The 9,693-nt window shown below is 30.4% G+C and overlaps 1 protein-coding gene across 1 annotated transcript; it reads right to left on the reverse strand.

The window, feature by feature from the left end:
* Positions 1–1,156: 1,156 nt before the first annotated feature.
* On the reverse strand, positions 1,157–5,853 carry LOC108487283 (uncharacterized). The gene is made up of 12 exons (XM_017791583.2): positions 5,567–5,853; positions 5,359–5,435; positions 4,702–4,777; positions 4,543–4,615; positions 4,399–4,450; positions 3,710–3,771; positions 3,350–3,413; positions 2,791–2,848; positions 2,612–2,698; positions 2,139–2,232; positions 1,719–1,823; positions 1,157–1,637 (listed from the first exon to the last, which is right to left on the reverse strand). The coding sequence occupies exons 1-11, from the start codon at positions 5,653–5,655 to the stop codon at positions 1,731–1,733; spliced, it is 825 nt and encodes a 274-aa protein (XP_017647072.1). The 5' UTR covers positions 5,656–5,853; the 3' UTR covers positions 1,157–1,637; positions 1,719–1,730.
* Between the last annotated feature and the right edge of the window lie 3,840 nt (positions 5,854–9,693).

The raw sequence follows: 9,693 nt of genomic DNA on the forward strand, positions 1-9,693 counted from the left end.
TATTCATAACAATTTTTAATTTGTTTAATTTGTTATTTAATTACTTTTGTTAATTTATACTTATTGTTAATTATGAATAATTTTTTTAAATTTATTTTTATTTTATATTATTTTGCAATTTAGATTTTGTGGATTCAAATATCCGATATATGGTTAAAATTTTTAAATTCAAATTCAAGGATCCGAAGGATAATAGTATTCAATTTGGATACAAATTTGGATAGTAATATTTGAATAATATGTGAATTCAAATTTTAGACAAATTTACAAATTCAAATTCGAAAATTCCAAAAAAAAGAAGTGCAAATATCCGATTTAGTGTCATTTCTAATTCACCATATTTTTTTTATTAGGTTTATATGAAAACTAGGTACCCAGGCTATTGAACCTTTTCTATTTAGGTACCTAAAGTTTTATTTTGTTATCACTTTGGTAACAACAATTAACTCCCCTTTTTTAAAAAAAAATTATAAACCAATCGAATTATAACACGATATTTTTAATTAAATAAAATATTTAAAATTTACATTAAGTAAAATTAAATTGAAAATAAAAATTCATCCCTCACCCTCACCCTCTTAATCCTTCTTCATCTTCTTAGTCGAAATAAAAAACCGCATAACAACCACCTCTCATAGCCTCAAAATGGAGAAAATGGGGAGTTTTCTTTTTTTCCCTTGAGTTGTTAATATTGGAAATGAAGATTTGTTTTAATGGAAAAGAAGATGAATATTAAAAATGGGATTTGTTTTAATGGGAAAAATTACCAGTAGAGCTTATGTTAAAATTTTATAGAAATTTCTTTGTAGAGAAGATGAAAGTGGAGAATATGAGAGATCGAGAGATTATTTTTTTTAACTTAATATTTATTGAATCTTAATGTTATACTTTTATTTAATAAAATGTGACATGTAGCAATTTGATTGGTTTAATGGGAAACAAGCACAATTGTTTAACTCCATTAAAATTCTGTTAAATTCAAATATATTATAATATCATTTTTTTACATGTTTATTAAGTGATTTTTTTTAATTTTAAAATGTCACATCTATGAATTTAATACAACACTTTTAACAATGTGAATAATTAAATTAAATTTTAAATTTAAAAGTAAAATAACTAAGTTCTAAATGTACGAAGAATATAGACATAGGGATATTTTAACTTTTTCTTTGGAAAATTTCTAAAAAGGAAAATAGATGATAAACATTGAAACCATATCCCTCTCATTCAAGACCAGAATTTTTAAAAGAACCCTAAAACATAGCTTACGCTATCAGTTTACTCGGAAGCAAAGTCAGAATTCAATGCTTTGCTTGCAAGTAATAACATTTTCCCCTTGATTTCACCCCATTGATAGGGAAAAAACCACAACCTCTACTCTCTTGTATTGCATGGAATTTGAACTTAAATTAGCATGTAAATGGCATTTTGCATCTAATATTATACAACAATGTCAAGACACGTGCAACCCTATACATTTCTGTCCTAACAAATTCATATCGAAACACCAACAGGTACGTTTAGGTCCAATGCAAAAATTTGTCTCCTGAAAGTCTGATGCCTTCAAGAAGTACTCGGGAATAAATAGCCCGACTTAAGACATGATTCAACTCTGGAACTGTCCCACCATTATTCTAACAAGATCACAGCAACAATGCAGTTATCTTCTGACATTGAAAAAAATTCCTAATAGTCAATAAAAGAACCAAACTCACCAAGGTGATGCACTATGCACAGGGACAAAGTCTCCTGGTATGCCGATGAGAACCATCACAAGATAGCATTGATTGTGTTCGAGTATACAAGCATGCTCCTGGATTCTGAAAGACAGGGAATATGTCATTCTCAACTTTTAGCATTAAATTTCTCATTTTATTGATAAGCCTTCATTTTCTATGACATGATTTGCTTTTCATAAAAGGAAAAAAAAAAGTAGAAAGTAATTATTTCAATTATGAGCATAACAATCAGTTTAGCACACTTCAATTTACTTCCACGGCAAGATAAGAAACAGGAGATTATGTATGCTACATAGTCATGAAAGTTTCAATAGACATTAAAAAATTCTATCTTATCAATTTTCTAGTTGATACACAGTTTTGCAAATGTAAAACATTAAAAAAAAGGAAACATACCAAATTTTTGGGAGCATCATCTACAACTTCAGCAGGTTGATCGGGTCCAACGCTTGCCAAGCATGCTCCTTTGCAGCTCATATATTTCTGGATACTGTTTATAAAGAAAAAAAAGACCAAAGTCTAAGAAAAGAAAATATCGAAAGTGCGTGAGACATAACACTATAAAATAACTTCAAGCACAAATTTTTAACAACCTCCCTGTTTGACTATACCTATACTTTCCTCCTCGATGTTATAAATGAAGATGGAATGTGTAAAAACATAGACAATATTGAACCAACTCAAGATACAATAGATAACTGGATATAAGTGCAATAACAAGAAGGATTCTATAATATACCTAAATGCAGTTGCAGGAAGATCAACCAAACAGATGGATACACTCCACAAAATATTAGCCATGCACTAAAGCAAATAATGAACCACAAAGCCACATGATAAAAGAGGAAAGAAGACGGTGAAGAACTTACATATCACACTGGTTAAGTATCAAAAGCTTATTTAGTACGCATGATTGTCCATTTGACTTGCAAACTGAATCACAAGACTCTCCTTGCCTTTGTTTCATAGGAAAAAGAGAAAACATATTAACTCGACAGATATTACATATTAGAATCTAGAAACAGAACCAACCACAATGGAAATTCACCTTCCAATGACAACATTAATACCATTAAGTCTGGCTTCTACAGGTGAGATGGTTGACCCTGGCGCATGGAAAATTCAACCATATAATTTAATGCTAAATTTCTACCTACTGAATTAAATCAGAATGAGAACTGATCAAACATCACAGCTATATGAGTTCAAAAATATCAAACAGATAGGGCGTCATGTCTGCGAACAAATATATGTATGCATGTATGTACAAAAGATCTTTTGTTATAGCTTATGGGCTTAATAATGATTCTTGGTTATCTGATGCTATTTAATTATTTAATCTATGCTTATATGGAAAGTATACTGGAGTAGTCTATATCACTTTCTACAAGCTTCTGGATTACTGAGATCCACTATTTCCACACAATTCCCTCTGTTTCTTTCCTTTTTCTCTGATTTTACTCCATTCTTTCTTTTCATACCTAGGGCTACATCAGAGGAGCAGATTAAGAAGATATGAGTATGCAAATGTAAACTAACTAAAAAGGGATGAACTGAAGACATAATAATAATGATGATGTCAAAAAAAAGGTTATGTCTAAACGTACCAGAAGAATTTGATGGCAGAGAAAAGCAATGATGAAAATCACTAACATAGGCATTTTCATGAACCTGAAAAATAAAGCTCATTTAACCAGCCTGAATCATAGTTTAAACAATAAAAAGTTTCCCTTACTTGAATCACATATGCTACCTAAAGAAAATTTCACTATTGAAGAAAATGACACAGGTCAATAAATTAAACAGGAGCTGTCATTGTGGTTTGTAACTTATAGCATTAGCATGACAGTTTTCACCAATGGTTTCCAGGAAATCACACCTGGGTAGATCCCCTTCTCTTTAAAAGATAAAGAGAAATGATCCAGTAAACTGTAAATATGTTCCTATATCTATAGAGTATCACTTACCACACTTTCAGAGTTATGCCGACACCTCCCAGCACAAAAGTCAAAGACACTGAGATATGTCCCTGCCACAGAGGGAAAAAAGGAAGAAAAGTTATGAAGACCTAGTACCTCATAGAGAAACCACATGGTAGCTATAACATTGCTGAAATACAAACTTCCAAAAAATTTCTTATTAAATATATCTCCAGTAAGACAAACTACCACATTCAAAAACCAAAAGCCAGTAATTACAAAAAAATAGGAATATATCATTCAGAATAAATTTTTCACAGTATACAATTTCATAGTGCCAAACTTAGGCATAACCATCACATTCAAAAGAATACTGCAAGATGATCTCCTTAGGAGATCTTTAAGTTGCTATTATAGTGCCAGACAAGCTGTCTTTCAAATTGGTTCTTAAGAAAGGAAGCAAAAGAATTACTTCAAAAGGGCACAGGGATCTGTGAATCTCATAAAATATGAAAATTCACTTTTGGAAAAATAAATCCAGAGAAATAAGAGTGGCTGAGATTTTCTATTGCAGCAGATGACAAGGGTTGAAAATAAGCCATCAACTTATATGAGACATTACAAATATAAAAAATGTTCATGACAGACTTTCATGCCATCAAAGCTGTAGACCTCATCCCATTGCCCCTCTTTATAAGGAAATAAACAATTGTGGCTAACTAAAACAATACACTTACCTGATGTAGATGGCTTAGCTACTTTTAGTTTCAAAACTTGTTCCTTCTGTGTCTGCAAAAAAAATCCTAGACTAAATTTATTATGCCTAACATATGTATGATAACTAGTAAAAAAAAAAAAAAAAAAGTGGTCGAGAATGATACTCGTGCAGGGTGTAGGCAGCATGAAACACAAAATTCATAGGAGTTACAACACTGCGAAAGAACGTTGCATCCACTGCAAATTAGAATCAAAGGTGTTACAAGACACTATAAAGATGTGTCTAAGACACCATAAAGATGTGTCTAAGTCAATATACTCACTGGCAAGAGAATTTGTCTCCTCTTTCAGGACAGCAACGGTACTGTGGATCCAATGAGAGAGCATCACACACATAGCCTACAATGTAAATACTGTTGTGAAACTAACCAAACCAAAGGATGGATAACAGGCCTGACTTATTAGATACAATGGGTAATACAAATCCCACAGTTAGAACTAGAGAAAGAGTTAGGCAAATTCTCATGTAGTGACAGTATGCAAATTATAAAGTTGAATGTAAATTAAAGAAACAACCATGAAATTAACACATCGGATCAAACTTCATACTTTCTCCTGTCCATTATACCAGTCTTTTTCTCTCCATTTGCTTTGTTTGTGACCATTGTGCAGGTATAACAGAAGATTAAACAGCATAAAGTGCACGTCTATCTTCGGTAATAACATTTTCAAATCAGTTTTAAAAAGAACAATGCTTTTCTTGAAAGACAATGAGCAAGAAACTATGTATATAATCCCAGACTTTGCATGAAAATAACCAACTTTTAATTCTTTTCATTCAGTTTTTCCTATATATTTCCACCCATTAATTCCATAAACAACTAAAATTCAATTTATTGTTTTCTTCATAATTTACAAATTACAAAAGTTGAACATGAAAATGCAAAAAAGAAAGATGATGAACATAGTAACTTATTTACCATTATCATCAGATAATAAATATCTTCCTTGAACTGTTGTTCTGCAAATGCGCCTCTCTGGAAAGCCAATCTCCTTTCTACAATTCCATTAAAAAATGAAAAAGAAAACCCAGAATCAAAACGCAGAAACAAAACTACCCAAAACTACTTCGTGGATAAAAAAATCCTAGAAAATACTTTAACCCAGATAGTTTAGATTGTAATGGACCTGGTGGCAGCAATTGTCGATGACGATTGAAAAAGGATTTGTATAACGAAAACCCAGGATAAACTTAGCCATGATTTGGATTTCGACATTATCGTCTTGGATATTCGAACCTATCAACAATTTCTCATAATTCTTCCTTCGCTGTCTCCCTCTAGATTCGGTACCCGAGACGACAAATGCAAGTTATTTTGTTGAAGGAACAGCCCGACTGCCCAACCCATTAAAATAGGAACGGCATAAATAGCAATTAATATTTGGGTAAACTAAGTCCCACCGAACTTTGATTAAAATTACCTTTTAATCACTTAATTTTTAAATCCTCCAAAATTATAACGAGTTGTTATAAAATAGTTGCCTAACTATTAAGTTAGTTTAATAGAGTAACATCCATCTAACATAGTTTGTGACGAGTGAAATTTGTAATATAAGTACATGTGAGTCGATAAAGTAATAAGTGATAAGAAAATATCGTTCCCACAAGGACAAAATTCTAAGCTATTAAATACCAACTATTCAATTTTATCTAATCCAGATCAATAAAATAAATTTTGATTATTAGAAAAATTAAACTAAACAAATTATGTAAATTCTATTAAACTTAAATAATGAAAACTTCTAAGTTTCTCAATCAATTTTAAAGACTTAGAACTCTAACTTCACCTAATTTAGTTAATCAATTATCTCTAATTCAATTGTTCAATCTATGTACTTACTAGTCTAGGATTCAATGGCACTAACTTGACCCTTCCAGTATCTATTTAAGTTAATCTCTTTTTTTCATTAAGTATATTCCTATGCTAGGCAAGTTGAGTGAAGTCACTAAGAACAAGCCTATTTGATTGATTAGGGCATTAGGTATATTCATATCCTAGCCACAAATCAATTCGTTTGTCAATACTACTAAATTTAGTCCTAATTTATTCTGTCTAGATCTAAACCTTAATCTTCTCTTCCAAGAAAATCAAGGTTATCAGATTAGTACAACTTGGTGATTAAATAAGCACAAGACTGAATAAATAGTTAACAAGGATTGAAACAAGTGAAGAAAAATAAATCAATTAACTAAGAAATATGATCTATTATCGTTTCAAGAAAATAGAGTTTAGTTTATAATGAGTTGAGAAAACAACACAAAAGAGATTTACAATGAACTTGCACTGATAAAAATAAAAAGAAATAATCTAGAGAGAAAATAGTTAAAAATTTTTTGTTGAGTTCCTCAAATCTCTTTTTCATATTTTCTTTACATGCTTGAAGTTTACCTTGGTCTGAGAGTTTTTCTCTAGCCTCTAACTGATTTCTTCACTCTTTTCTCCTTTCTTTCTCTTAAATTTCATTACCATTATTTTTAGGTTTTTTTTTCTTGTGTAGCTTCATCGAACATGAAATTTGCGTTGGAGCAGACTACTTGCTATGATAATTTTTGAATTGAAAAAAATGCTCCATCACATTGAATTAGATCTAGTGGAGCAAATGACTTCTCTTCTTCATTCGATACCTACAAAGAAGAAAGAAAAATGGTAAGAAACCCAAACTATCTCTAAAATTGATATAAATTGAAAAAAAAATTAATCCGAGAAATATAAAATGTAATAAAAACTAATCTCAATGCAAAAATTATCTCCTAAAATACTATGAAAATTATACTAAAATGACTCTAAATATGAGAATTATCACACCCTAAACTTAGATTTTTGCTAGTCCCTAGCAAAAGACAAAGAAAAAAAATATTTAACCAAATCAAAATTAGATTTATTAGTTTTGAACGTTTAGAAATTGCATTAGTATCTCAAATCAAAATTTAGTTAAACAATCTCTAAATCCTAAGGTACTCCCTACGATCAATGCCAAGTATATGTGTCTGTGAATATTTTAAATCTAGCAATTAGATTAAATAAAATCAACGTGAGGTAAAACATCATTGAAAAAGTCTCATATGTGTCTGCGAATGGGTAAAGGATGACCAAACAATAGCTTAAGATGATGAAGATGTTTAGGGTAGTCACGATGAGGTTCCAGCTCCTCCTCTTGCTCCTTCACTTGGCTCCTATTTTAGATGAGCTAAGATGAACTAAGTAATATGCTTCTTGATGCGATTAACTCTTTGGGAGATGAATTCTGAGGTTTTCGAGTAGAGGTCCATGATGCGTTTCATAGTATGGGGTCTAGGATGTCTATTTTGGAGGATCAAGTGGCTCAATTTTTTACAAGATTTCGTCCACCTCCTCCACCTCAAAAGGATTAGGATAGGTTTTGCATATTCATACATTTTCATGTGCATCATTAAGTCATTTCATCTTATATCCTATGACTTTGTCTGCTTAAGCTAAATGTTTATTTTGGTATATTAAGATACTTTGATGTTTACTCTTATGTTAGTTCCTATGTCTTATTTGCTTCATCTTATTGAACTAATCGTTTCTATTTCTCTTTTAAGCTTTACTAGTTTTATTTTGATATAACAAAAAGGGGAAAAGAGAGAGGTAAATTTAATTTTGGTTAATGATTCATACTATGCATATGCCAAATGTAAATTTAGTTACCAAATTTTTTGAGTTTTTCAAAATGTCTTTAACTGGCCAATATATAAATGAATGCCAAAATTTTGATAATGAAAAACAAATTTTTCTAAGGCTTAAATTGAAAATGATTTTTAGAAAGGGGGAGAAAATTTATTCAAAATCAAATTTACAAAATGTTTTGTTATATCAAAAAGGGGAGATTGTTGAACCAAGCTTTACTTGGCAAATAATTTTAATATAACAAATATTATATTTTGAATAAAAACTATTTTAGAATAACTTGGCCAAAATTCCATTTCAAATGACATCTAAAAAGAAAAATGGTTGAGCTCATACTTAGAAATTATTTTAAGGTCAAGTTGTTAAACAAACCTTTAAACATTTTACAAATATGTTTAAAATTGTTATAGGCCAAAATGTATTTATGTTTTTTTGTCAATTATCGATACATTTAAATGAGTATCGATAAATTCACAAATTTATCTATACATTTTTCGGTATTGATACAAAAATGACATTCTGTTTTCCAAAATGTTTACTAAGTATCGATTCGGCATCGATACCTTTTGTTTGGTATCGATAAATTTATTTAAGTATTGATAGTAGCACACCTTTATCAATACACTTTTTAATATCAAAACTAAATTTGGCATTTTGACTTCCAAAGGATTCATTAAGTATCAATACTGTATCGATACCTTTTGTTTAGTATCGATAAAATTATTTTGGTATCGATCAAAATGCTTCCAATAGTCACTAAACTAGGCATTAAATGTTATTGGTATTGATACTCGTAGAATAATATTGATACTTATTGTTGCAGGTGAAATTAATACATTGGTATTTTCATCTGAACGGCTCTATTCAATATCCCAACAATCACAAAGGTTGGAAATCAATTAGAGGGTATAAATACCAACTTCTAAAGGACCTACAACAACAAGAGAGATTATTAAAGCTTAAAGATCAATCAAATAACCTTTGTGCTCAAAATTTTCATACTTTTCTTACATACATCTATAAGATTCATTGTTATTCTATCAACTTAGGTGTGTTTCTTTGTAAGTGTGCTTAATTGGCAAACACTTTGATCTTGTAAAAGTTATTTCTTATTTGCTTATTTGTTTCTCTTTGAGAGAGTTTGAGTCTTAATATTTGTGTAGAAATCTTAACCGAGTTGTAAGGTTAAACCTTTTGATTAAATTAGTAATTTGGGAAAATCCTTAGTTGTGGAAAGCTAATGTAGTGGAGTAGGCATGTAACATCTCGATTTTGGGCCTAGTCAGAACAGTGGTTTCGGGACCACAAATCCGATCAGAAAAAAATTATTTTTATTATATTTTTATGGTCTAAAATTTCACGAAATAATTTTGTGAAAATTTCGTTCGAAAATTTTGACGTTTGGGCACTCAATTTAGTCAAAAGTACTAAATCGTAAAAAGTGCAAAATTTGATTTCTACATGCTAGAGGTGTCCAATTGTTATGAAATTTTAAATTGGAGGTCCTTATATGGTAATTAGACCATTGGTTAAGTTTGTGGACAAAAATGGACATATTTAGGCATGAATCCAAAGTTTTTCATTAAAGGCATTTTGGTCATTTAG

The sequence above is a fragment of the Gossypium arboreum genome, chromosome 10 (genome assembly GCF_025698485.1).
Source record: "Gossypium arboreum isolate Shixiya-1 chromosome 10, ASM2569848v2, whole genome shotgun sequence".
NCBI classification, from domain to species: domain Eukaryota; kingdom Viridiplantae; phylum Streptophyta; class Magnoliopsida; order Malvales; family Malvaceae; genus Gossypium; species Gossypium arboreum.

Excerpts from the sequence above, each read along its gene's own strand:
- LOC108487283 (XM_017791583.2), bottom strand. The coding sequence starts at position 5,655 with ATGTCGAAATCCAAATCATGGCTAAGTTTATCCTGGGTTTTCGTTATA. Across the intron at positions 4,778-5,358 it reads TTTATTATCTGATGATAATG|GCTATGTGTGTGATGCTCTC; the intron begins GTAAATAAGTTA and ends TTTACATTGTAG. Across the intron at positions 2,233-2,611 it reads ATACTTAACCAGTGTGATAT|TATCCAGAAATATATGAGCT; the intron begins GTAAGTTCTTCA and ends CTTTATAAACAG.